This window comes from Melopsittacus undulatus, chromosome 1, assembly GCF_012275295.1.
Source record: "Melopsittacus undulatus isolate bMelUnd1 chromosome 1, bMelUnd1.mat.Z, whole genome shotgun sequence".
NCBI classification, from domain to species: domain Eukaryota; kingdom Metazoa; phylum Chordata; class Aves; order Psittaciformes; family Psittaculidae; genus Melopsittacus; species Melopsittacus undulatus.
The window spans coordinates 137,115,220-137,129,060 of record NC_047527.1 but is presented as its reverse complement, the minus strand read 5'-3'; the positions used below and the strand labels follow the sequence as shown (position 1 = coordinate 137,129,060).

The following is a 13,841-nucleotide window of genomic DNA, read 5'->3' as shown; positions in this document are numbered from 1 at the left end:
ATTAACCTACAATTGATTCCATCTATAGAAGTTTCTTCAAATTGTACACTTGTTTTATATTAAGCAGGGAAAGAAAATAACCACTTGAGGACCACTTTTTAATCCAGAAAGTGAAAAAAGAATAATGTTATATGAGAATTATGGATTTTTTTCTTTTTAAGCAAAAGATAGCTTCTCAAAAATTGTGAAAATACTTTCATTCCACACCTTATTTTATTTCCATTGTGTGAAGAGGATTTGCATCACAGATTCACTGTGCTTCAGTTTCGTGTTTGCACTGCACAACCCTTGCTGGAGCAATTCCTCTGATTATTCTCTGATTCTGAGAGAAGCTGCCTACCTGAATTTTGCGAAGCAGTTGCAGTGGCCCTTACAGATGTGCCTGTATCTCTCTGCTTCAAGCAGATGGTTGTACCTTTCAATTCTGGTCCCCAGTGTCTGCTGGGGATGTGATGTATCATGAAAGGACTACCTTTGGACCATATGGGTGCCACAGGAAAGGGAAATAATGCCGACTTCAGATACAAGTATTACTTCCCTTCCCTTACACTTCCAAATCTGCTGAAAAATATGAAGCAATCCCATGAAATGGTTCAGGTCAATCAGCACCAGCCCTCAAACTTAGAACCGCCACTCAGGACAAGTTGCTGGAAGTGGCAGGGACCGTATCACTCTACATACCCCATGCAAAGAACATACTGCCACAGGCTGTCTGAAGATGAAAAGCAGTAGCACATGTTGAGCGTGGCAGAGTACAGAAAACAACTACTGAAGCTGAGCTTGTGAATTTATTGTTGAATAAAGTATCCTCAAGAAATATATATATATATATCTAAAGGCTCAAGAAAAAGAAAAAATTTACTAAGCATGGAAAGTGCAGAGGACCATCAGAAATTATTAAAAGGCAAATACATGTTATTGTTCAAATTTCTCAAATAAACTCCACACACTCTTAAGGGAATAAGATTTCATTTATTAAGAATTACTCTGTAATTGATCTAATTGTAAATGATATAAATTGATAAATGTCCTTCCCTTGTATTTTGCTAACAGTATTATGCATTCGATTTGTGCCCAATAACCTCAGAAAACCTATATGAAATTAATCTTAGAGTTACAAACATGTTGCACTGAAACATTAACTGGCTGATGTTTATTGTAACAGTATAGTTTGTTGGTATGTCTGATGCAATTTCTGGTTATATATTTTTTTGAAGGTTCAGAACTTTATACAGTATTTGTACGTTCTTGAGCTAACACTGACTGCTGGATTACTTTGCAAATGTGCTGTTGTACTAAGCACAGATGTCCTGAATTTAACGAAATTATGTTTGGGGTTTTTTTTGTTTCCTCCGAATATGTACCCATCAATATATGATCAATAAAAGGTCTTTGTTCAGTCCTTAGGACAGATCACATTAGCACACATTTCACCATTACCTTTGCCCAGCTGAACTGGCATGCTTTCGGACTTCATCATCCTCTGCTGTTGTGCCTGGTGGTGGTGCTGCTGGTGGTGGTGATGGTGCTGAGGAGCTTCCACTGTGCTTCTGACAGGCATTGCAGAGGGGGGGAAGCTGCTCCCGCCAGCAGGAGCACCCACAGCCCCCCCTGAAGCCATAGCTGGAGCAATGAGCTTTCGGCCGAAATTCAGTAGGCTGTTGGAGACTTTGTTAATGTTCAGTGGGGCAGCCTTAGCACTGGCGCTGGAAAAAGAAGAGGAGAAATCATCACATCCCTGACAGTGGTTTGGACACGCACAGCAGTGCATGCACTGTTCTCCAAAAGAATTCCAAGACTTGAACATTACATTGCACCCTTCCTACAGCTGCCCTGTGATATACACAGGAACCACAGGGACTGCAGTGGTGTGAGCTTTCCCCAGCCAGTAGTGGACAAATTGTTTTGGCCCTTTCTTCCTGAAAATTCCAGACTAATCCCAAACAAAGAAAGTGTGCATGAATTTTCTTAATCTGCCTTGTAAAATGAAGAAAAAAGAAGTTATGACAAAAAGAAGTACAGGCTCTAAAGCACCGAAAACTTTATGAAACTGACTCCTTGCACTTCTCAGCCAAAGATTGCTTTAATATTCTGTGAGGTTAAATTCTCTTAGATGTTTAAAATAACTCAAACCAAAACATTTCTTTCAACTAACACCAGACTGTATTTTTAGGCTGGCAGAGCTAGATGTCTCTTGCTCTTACTTCACCTCTGCCCAGTCCAGCCACTTCAACCCAAGCTCTTTATAAAAGGAATCTTTATTTCTGAAGTGATTTCTGCTGATGAATGATTTCAGGACATAATACATATACTGGATCATGATCCTTATAATTGCTAATTTTTAAGTACAGTGGCTATTTAATTCACTTTAGTTATATGCAACATTAAGAATGAGGAAACAATCGAACCATTTAATGTCTGAAATAAAGAGGCAAAGAAGCTTCTAATTCCCAGTAGAAGTGACCACATAACCCAGGGATCAGTAAAGCCATTCCTGTTTATTCATGTAATATTTTCCTGTTTTATATAATTAATGCTTGAAATACCCTTAACAAAAACATATCACAATCACAGAGACCCTTCCACTCCTGAGGTTTTATTTTACTCAGCTGTACTTCAGTGATATAAGTAGCTATTTTTAAAAATTTTGAATAAATACATGTAATTAGAAACAATAAAATCATTGTACTGGGGAAAAAATAGTTTCACAATGTTTTGGGGAAGTTGAGCTAAAAATAAACTACAAATGAATTAATATGGGTGACTTGTAACTTGTGCAGGCACCTGGAAAAGTGATTCTGATTTTGCTTTTCATATCATTTCCCTATTTGTCTGCAGAGATTTTTTTTAGAATACACAATATAAATGAGCACACACATATAGAACATATCCAGAAAATAACAACAGCTGAGTTGTTTAGACTCAGAATAGATACAGTTAAAATGAGACAGCAGGAGAAAGAATGTGAGCCTGCACACTCATGAGATACAGCCCCAAGCTGCATGGGGCCCTTCTGCCATGTACTGGTGATGAAGAAGGCCAGCACGCAGCATTTTTTAGGAGGAGCATCAGCACAAAGAGTAGGACAATGTGCTGCTTCCCAATTTATGGAAGCTGGAAAGGAATGATTCCTTAATGATGATTACAGAATGTTTCTGTGTCTCCCAGTGTATTGATTGTTGCTGATACTACAAAAAGTCTTCCACAGCCACCTGAGAATGACTGACAAAGTCACTACAAAGAGAGCATCTTCAGAACTATAAAATACTCTTGCAGGAGTCCCATATGGTTTCAAAAGCAAACTGAATACATCATAATGATTTTAAAGAAGAGGACATAGTAAAATTATTGCTATTAAATTTTACACTGCCACTACCTATCAGATTAATTTAGTAATCGGTTCCCCAAGGTACAGCAGAGATACTTAAGGGAAAAAAAGAGATTTTTTTTATTCCATCACATGTATGTTGCATCAGAAGAGTCAGCACAGGGCCTTTTGTTTAACGCCTTCTCCATTTCAGAAAGAAAACAAAGACTGTAGATTTGAAGGTGGAAGAAGAAATGCCAAATGTTGGCTTAGCAGATCTCATTTGATTATCAGCAACTTGAAATGAATCTAATTAGATCCCGCTTTCAAAGGTCATATCAGTAATAACTTCGCTGAGATTCAGAATCCAAACTTTGGTATATTTGGCATATATTTTCCTCTCATTCTGCTGAAACTAGCCACTCAAGAGTGGGGTAGTATATATCATTCACTCACCTGAAACATAACCTTAAACAGAATTTAGTGGCTTGCACACTGAGTTCAGGTTTGTGTTGTCACAGGTCTACAGCCTTGACAATCAGTAAAAAGCCCTTGACTTTGCACAAAAAATGTTTTTACTGGAAGTAAATCTTTTTCTCTGACAGGCTACCTGAGCAACAAAGCCACTGGATGCTTTGAGATAACTGTACCATTGGAATCATTCTGGTCCACAGATGCAGGAGACGAAGCTTACAAAGAAGCTTGTATTTGTGTCCAACAGGTTGTTTCCTTCTTGTTTCTTTTTTTTCAGCAATATGTTTGCTTAATAAAATCTATCAGTTTTCCTTCTACACGATATAATTTGTTGCTTTGACATAAATATAAACCAGGAAAAGTTAGCTTAATTGTATTTTCCAGATGGTTGGAAAGAGACTTTTTGAGAAACTTCACTTTACAGGAACATTAAACACCAAAATTCTTCTCTAAACCATTACTTATGAAATATGATTTAAAAAAATGCTTTCGACAGTAATGTGCTACCATGTTTTGTGACTATTTGAGAACTAGAAAGGATAGTTGTTGCAGCTCCTAATACTTGCTATGAACTGATACTGATAACAATCATTTCAGAATACACACATGAAAAACAATGATGCCACCTAAATCTCTTGTCAAGAGGTGGTCTTAAAAAAAGGCATTCTGAAGCAGAATTTGTTGTGCAACTTCTCTGAATCATACCTTCAGAAAATGAACAATAGCGAGGTGCTACATCTCTGGAGGAGGTATGTTAAAACTGAACTGAGGCTCAGCAAGATAAGAACAATGTATCTGTTTCTTACCATTTAAATGTCTGATATATTAAAGCAAAAGATGATTGCAGTCATTAAACATGGATCAATGTCTAAATTTTAACCATCTAAATGTACCAGACATGCACAACAATTACAAGAAAAATGCTGATTGATTAATGTTATAGACTGATCAGCAGATGCATTTAAAAGTAAGGCATCAGTTAAAAAATATGAGTATCAAGAAGACGTGAATTCCATCTATGAAGGAAACAACTTTGTTCCATCACAATAAGCATCATTGACCTTGACTGTGAATGGTGTATTTTTAAACTAGCAGTAGGAAGATGATTCAATCCCTGTGGTTTTCTGCTAAGATGAAAATGTTTTGTTTTAAGCAAGACTTATTCAAAGGCATTTCTGCCTTCAGTAAGTAGCCATTATGAGAGATGAGAGACAAATACATGAACATGACAGATTCAAAAGTTTAATATGTGATAAAATAAGCAATATATATTAGTGATCTGCCAAGATATTTTAAACACATTATTGAACCTATGGAATTAAAGATGAAAAAGATCTGGTAGCTGATCTAATCCATCTGTCTGCTCACTGCAGAACCATTTCCTAATGTTACCAGTTCCTTCTTCAGTCCAGTCTTAAAGATATTTACTACACTTGACCTACTCTAAATGCTCCTGTGTTGAGATAAATTTATTCCACTTATTTGTCTATCTGAACTACTGTAAACAATTTCTCCTCTCCTTTAGTGTGTGCCCTGTAGGTATGTGTGCAATGATTATATCCCCACATAAATTTAATGGACATCTGTTTCCTTAGAATTTATATTTCCAACAGGTGTCATTCTTGTTTGGGCTTGATGATTTTTTATTTTTATTTTCTTCTGAATCCTTGAAATGTTGCTTTTGGAATTTTCAAATAACTTAGTTTTTAAATTTAGACCACTCTTGAGACTATCTATTAGAAGAATAAATATAAAACCACCGTGATATAAATATAAACCATCAAGAAAATGCAACAGAATGCAGTAATTTTTGACAACCTTCCCTAACTCTAAAGCCTGTTTTTCCTTTAAAAAAGTTGCTTTTGCAATCACTACTCAGCTTTAATCTCCATTTTTAAGAGCTTTTTAATCCACTCCATTTTAATTTTAGCTAGCTTTTAGTGTAACTGGTTTAAACAGAATTTGACAGAGGTGCAAAGGTTGAAAAGCTTGCAAGTTCCTATGAAAGAGCAGAGACAGTGTCTGGTCGGGGCCATGGACAATCCAAGAAACTGCCAGTGATGGTGTAAAGTGAAGTAAGGCATTGCATCTTGTGCTGGCTTGCCTGGTGCCCATCAGCAGCCACCACCCACCTGCAACTAGTGCCCACGTTGTGGCCACCGAGTTGGGGCATGGGTACCTCTGTACTTGTGACCATCAACAAAATGGCCTTGACAAGGACTTTAAGCAGCAGTGGTACAAACCATTTGCAAAACAAGGGACGAATGCTGCAAAAAGGTTTAATAAAACTCACTTCAAACTGAATTTACATTAATTCTGTTTAACTTACACAGCTTCTGGTACATGGATACTCAGATTACAATCAGATGCATCATCAGAAGTAGTTTGGCTACAGAACTCACATTGCCAGTATTTTACCTGCTGCTTCTAGTATACATGTCATTGTGTACAAATGTCTTTAACCTATAAAATTCCAGTGAACTGACTGCAATACTTTCATTTTTTTCATGTAAGAATAGGCAAAGTAAAGATTCAAAGTAAATGGGGTGAAATAAATACAAGTGCTTCTAATGCTGCTTATGTAATTCCTGTTTGGGAGAAAAGTGATTCTGAAACATTTTTTTATGAAAGGTTTTAGTTCAGTGAGCACATTCAGAAGTAGCTTACCGGGTTTTGTTCATCAAGTCTGCTCCGCGCGCTTTGTAATAATCTAAATTTTGTTGGAATTGATGAGTCACTGGTCTTGGATTTCTCTAAGGGAAAAAAATAAGTTAAAAAAAATTAAAAGGAATACCTTATTGGAATTTTCTGGGAGATTTAAAGAAAACATGAGAGATACAGTCATTAATGAAGATCAGAAATGTAGAAATTTAAAGACCATTTCTTTTCCCAGGACCTTGGTTTCTCAAGGCAGTAATGCCAGTTAGATATAAGTGAAGTCTTAAAATACTTAAAATAATACTGTTAGCAGTAAGTCCACTCCATGCTCACAGAAAGTAGTGTTGTTTCACACAGCAATGGGGTTGAGTCTGCAGTGGTAACATTTCTAATTAAATCAATAATTTTTGGACAGATTCAGAAACTGATCATATTTCTTCCTTTAGGCCAGCTGTAGAATTTTGCCAACTCCAAGCTGAAGTGTTACTTTGAAAGAAAATAGTACTACTAAGGAGAAACTATAGCTAACATTTTGAATTGAATGTATCACTAGCAATGCCTTGGTTAAGCAATTAAATTTCGTGATACAACCCACACACTGCCACTAGATGGCACACGGAGCCTTTTTTCTCACCAATTTCACTGTAGTCAGAACTGACATAAGTTCTGCTACAATGAAACATATATAATTAATATTGAAGCCAGAAGCCACTTGTTAGTCTCTACCTCTGCCATAATGAAAGTATTTCACTGAAAACCTCAGTAGTTCTGAAATTATCCTTTCCAGATCTAATTATCTGCTGAACATTAAATTTAGACCAAAGTATACGCATAAAATCTCTTGATCGAATGAATGCATCCTGAAGGATGTTGTTTGGAGGGGAAAATAAATATCTGTAAGTAAAAAAATTTTTACAGATGAAACCGAAGTAACAGAGAGGTGTATATATACACACATGCACACACACACATACACACACATACATATATATCCACACATACAAAAACTGGAAGAGAAACAGCTTAAATAAATGATTTTTAGTGTAAAAGAAAAAAAAAACCAATTGATAAATTTCTGCATAATAATCAGATATATTGTATAAACCAGTTCTAAATACCTTCCAAGTATTTGCTTTAAAGATTTATATCACCTCGTGTTCTGCTCTGCCTTAATTCCTGCTAGTAGTAAATACAGTTTCAATCAACTACACAATGAGCTTTTTGAAATAGTCATTCACAAATGAGAGTACATTATATTTTTGATGGATTCAGACTTCAGCTATTTCAGCTTCACATATCATATATTTGCCCTCCAGATTTCATTATAGACTTGAGCATCCACAGTCTTATCCTCTCATTTTCCACATAAGAGCAGATAACCCTCCTTCCTTGGAAACCTTATTTTTGGAGGAAGATACAGGAGTTGCATTTTGAAAGACCAAAATATTGCATGTGCACAAAAGGAGAGAAGACGAGTTAAAGAGGTAGCAGATATCAAAGGCCAGGATGATTTCTGGCGTCAAATTTAAGGCTGGGAATTTCCAGATAATTTCCTGCAGTCAGACTTAATCTTGTATGAAATGTTTAATTTTCTTTCTTTGGAAATACATCAAACATTTTTAAAGTATATGCTGTTTGTAATGTTCATTAAAAAATTAAACAACTAAAAGCTATTAGACAGGCATTAAAAAAATCCTTATCTATCCTACCACCCACATTGTAATGGCTGCCTATGTTTTAATTCTCCTGTTATAAAAACAATATTTGCATAACTCTGCCCATTCACATGGCTTGTAAGTCAGTCCTCATCAACTGACAGCAATAACAATGAATCAGCTTTAGTTACTATTGCTCTAGTTTGGTAATTCAATGCATTTCTATGATAATCAAATCCAGACTGACGTGATGAGGATAACTGATGGTTCTGCAACTCCTATTGAGAGTAATAAAACAGTGTAACTTTTCTCCCAAGAATTAAATAACTTTTTTCTTTATATGTTTTGATGACAATTTCAACAAGGTGTAAGAGTAAGAGAGGGTTAAAAAAACGGGCACTTCTTAGGCATAAAACAAGTCCTTTGAGAAATTCATGCAATGAGATGCTAGCTGGATTTTTGCAATTAGTTTCTAGTAACTCAGGATACATTCAAACTTAGCAAAAACGTCAAAATTTCTTTTTCCACTACCCAATAAATAAATGTCCATGCATTGCTTTTGCATAAATAAAAAATAAAATAAAAAAGATCATGTGGAACAATATCTTAAAACATATTTATGCAGAAATGACAAGCAATTCAAGACACGAACGGCTGATCTACTATCTAAGCACTTAAAGCCATTAATAGGAATAATGATCTAACTTGAACATATTGAATGAGGCTCAAGCATTACTTTCACAGGGGCCTATTTAAATTCCTGTGAGGTTTTAAAGGTACCAAAGGAAGAAGCAGTTTAAAGTAGTATTACAAGCATTGCAAGAAAAAGCCCTCAGAAAAAATGCTGTTGAAAAACATTAGAAATGCAAGACAGTAAATACCAAGGGTTACTGCTGCAGCTCCTTTTCTAACACGACAGAGGAATACTTTTGGAAGATTTCATTATTCAAAAGACCCAACCTGAGGTATATGTTATCAGATAAGTATCTGTGAAGTGACCACAGAAATTTTAACTACTTCTGAAAACTCAAATTCAAACAGCAAAAAATACGATTTTATGAAGATCATGATCTTTATGTCATTGTGATGGTCCTTTAAATCTATATTCTTTTTAACAATTTCAGTCAGTTAAATGTAAGAAGCAGAAAGGAAAACCTACACAATTACAAAGTCTCATCCTTATGAATTGAAACTCATTCCCCTCTGTAAGCATGCAATCTGAGCTGTGCCCTATTATATTCAATGTATTAGGAGTGAAGGCTAAACAATTTAGAGCAAAACATAGCTCTGTTGATTAAAATATTCACAGTAACCACATTTTTTTCCCTACATAGTGCAATTGAGAATGGCCCTATTTATATTTTTAATTGCTTAAGCAAGGAAAGTTTTTCATTTTTTTTTCAATTTGTGTTCTGACTAAGTACCTCAGATAAAGTATTTGTTCTTAAAAGGATAATGTAAAAATGAGAGTGAAATCAGCCCTTCCAATTAGCGGTTTGTTGAATCCCCTAAAGAAATTGTGTGAGGGCATTATACAGATTAACATACTTATGGTTTTCCCCTTCTAAGGAAAGACAGTGCAGAAATCACAGAGAAAAGCTGCCTGCACCCATACTAGAAATCCATCTTTCTCACGCCCATTTTGTAGGAGCAGTCGACTGATTTTATCATTCCTCTAATCCTAATTCCTAACTATAGCAATCTTAGTTTGAACTGGTGAAAGATGCCCAGTTTATACTTTTAGAAGGATAGTGTAAGAAACTGAGATACAGAAACACACAGAAATTAATATGATTTTGGACTTTTTCTCTTCAAAATATGTTAGTCCTTCCCAGAGGGAAGAGATGCCTTAAAATGTTTCAGGTATCTCTGAGATTCTCCTGCTTCTGAGTCTGTCTTTGCCTAAAAGATGCCACTTCATCATCTGCTTGCTTAAGTCCTAACCTCTGTCTTCCTTGTGTTCTCAGCCACCACCAGACTGATGCACTCTAGTTTCTGTGCTGGGCAGAAGGTTCTTGAGGGCTTTCTATTCGGCTTAATTCACCTCCACGGTCACAGAGGGGACCCATGCCTGTTCTCTTCCTAGGCAGGGGGCTGAAGCCATAGTCAGTATCGCACCCAATTGCAGAAAAGATTCCCTAAACTTGCATAAACTGCTGAAAAGCAATTCCCAACAGCTAAGGATTGTACTCTACGCACTCAAATTCCCTAATATAACCCCTTTCCTCCCTGGTCTCTGGAGACATACCACATTGCAGATTACCCACAAAATAGACAGGATATAGCAAAGCATGCTTGTGCTTGACAGAAGTCACAGGCAGACTGTTCTGCAACATACTAGGAAAACCAGTTACTGCAATGTAATGTTACGTTTCACTATCTCAATACACATTATTTGTAAAAGCTAACATGCAGATGCAAGTGGAAGAATCTCTGTAATACTCTTTCTTCTCCTTTGCTGAGGTAGTTCCTCACTTCTCTGTTCAGTATTATTAGCAGGGAAAAAATCAAATACAATTTTGCACAAAGTCTGAAAGCTCAGAATAAGACACAAAAATGAAAAAAGAATTTCAATATGTCTGAAGAAAAAATGAGACTTATTTTAGCGAACACGCTATTGCCTCAATGCCAAGGGAAAAGCACTCGTCATTAGAGAAATGAATTGCTCAGCTGTTTATAAGCAAAAAGCTCTGGGGGAATTTCTCAAGGCCCAAACCACAAAGCATTGCAGGGTTACACAAACATATGTTGCAGGTGTTTTAGGGTAGACAGGTGGGAAAACCTCAGCTACTGAAAAATACTCCACTTAACAGACTGTATCTGAAACTAGATAACCTAAATGCAACAGAGAAAAAATAAACAAAACAGCAGCAGTGAATTATACATACATGCAGCAATAAGCTTACCAAAATAATAATCTCACTAGAGCCAAATGGGATTTTTTAAAACTACTTTTTTCTTTATATTAAACAAATATTGCCAAATACAATTTTTTTTTTCTAAAAAAATGTATTAAGCCTGAACCAAAGAACAGACTGAACTAAACATTTTTATATATAAGAAAAGGAAAATGGTGCAGTGTTGTTCTTTTTATGAAAATATTTTTGAGCAACAGTTTGCTCCTTTTTTCCTCTCTTCAGCTGACAGGGCAATATTGGTTTGTTATTTTTGTCATATTTCTCATACAGCCTTAGACATTTTTGTATTGAATTCCTAATTCTTTTCCTTTCATTTGTTTCTAACGGAAGTTGGAGGAGCATATGACCCTTTATTCAGTAATGACTGGGGTTGTCAGCAAAGGTTTAGCTTCTCCTTCTGTTATCACCTATGATTCTTTCTTCAATAAAGATGATACAAACATGACAAAAATCTGGACTGGGAATAGAGCTGAAACATAGCAGCTGAGGTGTGGATCAGGAACACAGTTTGCGCAGTTTGTCAGCAGTTTTTCTATTAAGTACTAATAATTAATATGAAGTGCATACTAGTGGTTATCTAATGGCTTAGCTGCACAGAGAATTTTACCTTCCCTCTTTTTATTTTTCTGCCAGGTATCCATCCAAGCAGCTGTCTCCACCCTATGACTAGACTTACACAGTATAAGCAATGGCTTAACATTACATAAACATACAACAATATTTTTTATACTAAACAACCAACCCAATTGGAAATTGGTTTTAAGAAATTACATTCACCAAACAAAACTTTCCTTTCACCTCCTCATCTTCCTCTTCCCTAGTTATACCTTTTGTAGAACAAGCAACACACTGGAGCACAAAAGTTATTCCATCTACCTTCGAACCACTGACTTGAATACTTACTAAAAAGAAAAGAAACCCAGTGAGACATTACAGAACATAATACACCACTGCCAGTTCAAAACTGGTTCAAGGCCAATAGCAAAATATCATCCAAAATATTTTGGATAATATATCTGCATCTATCAACTCTATGTATGAAAGCAGCACAACATAAAGAGTATCCTAATAAAGAGCTTCCTTTTATCACAGGAAAACCATAATCCTCAAACTGGGAATAATGCTTCCTGTTTACATTTTTCATAAAGATACTATGGGTCTCAATTGCAGAACTTGTTATTTATAATGCAATAACTGCATGAAGAATGATCATATTTAATTGTTTCTAAAGAAAACCAGGGAGTGCTTTTTTGCTTTTTTTTTTTCCTTAAAATGACAAAAGTTCCCAGGAAAAAACTGCAAAGGAAAGAAGATTCAGTTAACTGGGTCAAGGCAAAAAGAAACCCCTGAACTCCGATCAAGCTGAAATAAAATATCTCCTGTTTTGTTACGTGACAACCCTCCATTCCCCTGGCAACTAGAAATTTCAGATACCAGGAAGATATTTTAAATACCATACGTTATGGTCTGTTTTTAACTTCATACACACAAGCCTTCTCTCACATGGGCATTCTATGACAAGAGATGAAGAAGTGAAAAAAATGACAAGAGATTTAAAAATGCTCCAGTGATTTGTCTGAAAGAAATTTCTAGTTGCATATTTTGGTTCCTAACCTATCGTGAAGCCTTTTCTTTTATTTATAGTTTTATAGCGCATTGCATTTTAACAGGTAGATCAAATCTTACCAGATCAGCTTTTATTGATATTCCAGACAAAAAGACTCCGACCTGCCAATGTTCAAGTTCATAACCTGCGTAAAATCCCGATCTTGCATCAACAGGATTTCTTAAGTACCTTTTAAATCTGCCTCTTAATTTAGTTGCCTATTTTTCAGCTGAACCCTTAGTTTTCAGAAGTAAATTAACTAAATAGTGAGGTATAAATCTGACAGTGTTCAGTCCTACCCCATGACAGATTTATGCTCTGGCATCTTGCAGCCCCTCACGGTTAGGAACAGGAGTTTTACAACATTGTGGAGGATGGATCCAGGCTTTTGAAGGGAACACACAGCAAGCCTTGCTTTAAACCCTGGAATGCTTCAAATTATGAGATTTAAAATATGACATCTTTATGTACAGAAAAGCTACCACATTATGGTTTTATTGGCACTCATTTTGGACAACCTGTATAAACCCTTAAAACCACACTTAACAGCATTTTATCTTCTCCAGATACATGCTTGTACACAAACTTCACCTATCAGGGAAAGCAAGAACATTCTAAGGTGCTATTTGGTTATTTCTGCTACATGGAAAAAAAACCCCAGATTAATTTATGATCTGTGTGCAATGTGATACAACAATTCAAAAAGGTCCCTAAGGGAGTGAAAAAGGATCTTTCAAAGAGCCCCATGCACACACTGCAGCAAAAGGAGTATGATGTTGAAGTACTTTCCTCTAAAACACAGGAAACAGCCAAAGTCCTGGTGCTGAGGGACAAGCAACTCCTCTCATTTTGAGATTCCAGTAATTAAAGCCATTTTGATCACTACTGCTCCTTTAAAAAGACAAAGACTTCAAATCTCCAAACCTAGATGTGAATTTCCCATAAAAAGTTACAGCAAAGGATAAAATCTGCTATTCTCACTCCTACTTGAAAATATTTTCCTCTTTCAGAAGTGTTTCCCAATACAAATGTACTCTAATAGCTGTGTATACAATAATTAATATATTAATACTCACTATAAGTCAATATATCATCAGCATATCTACATTTATATCAGAAGAGACTGAACTGAAACTCCATCATAATAGATGGTACATGATTCTGTAGCTAATCTTTCATACATTGTTGAAAAGTTATGAATCTATTTTTATATAACTCACAGT

The 13,841-nt window shown here is 35.9% G+C and overlaps 1 protein-coding gene across 2 annotated transcripts in view; it reads right to left on the bottom strand.

Annotated features, from left to right (window-relative positions):
* The window catches only part of TBC1D5 (TBC1 domain family member 5), a 317,301-nt gene that overhangs the window by 48,491 nt on the left and 254,969 nt on the right, over nt 1-13,841 (bottom strand). For both annotated transcript variants that reach the window (XM_031044993.2, XM_031044994.2), the window contains 2 exons: nt 6,449-6,534; nt 1,441-1,706 (listed from right to left, as the gene is read on the bottom strand). In XM_031044993.2, the coding sequence (XP_030900853.2) occupies nt 1,441-1,706; nt 6,449-6,534 (352 nt within the window). The remainder of the gene's footprint in view (nt 1-1,440; nt 1,707-6,448; nt 6,535-13,841) is intronic.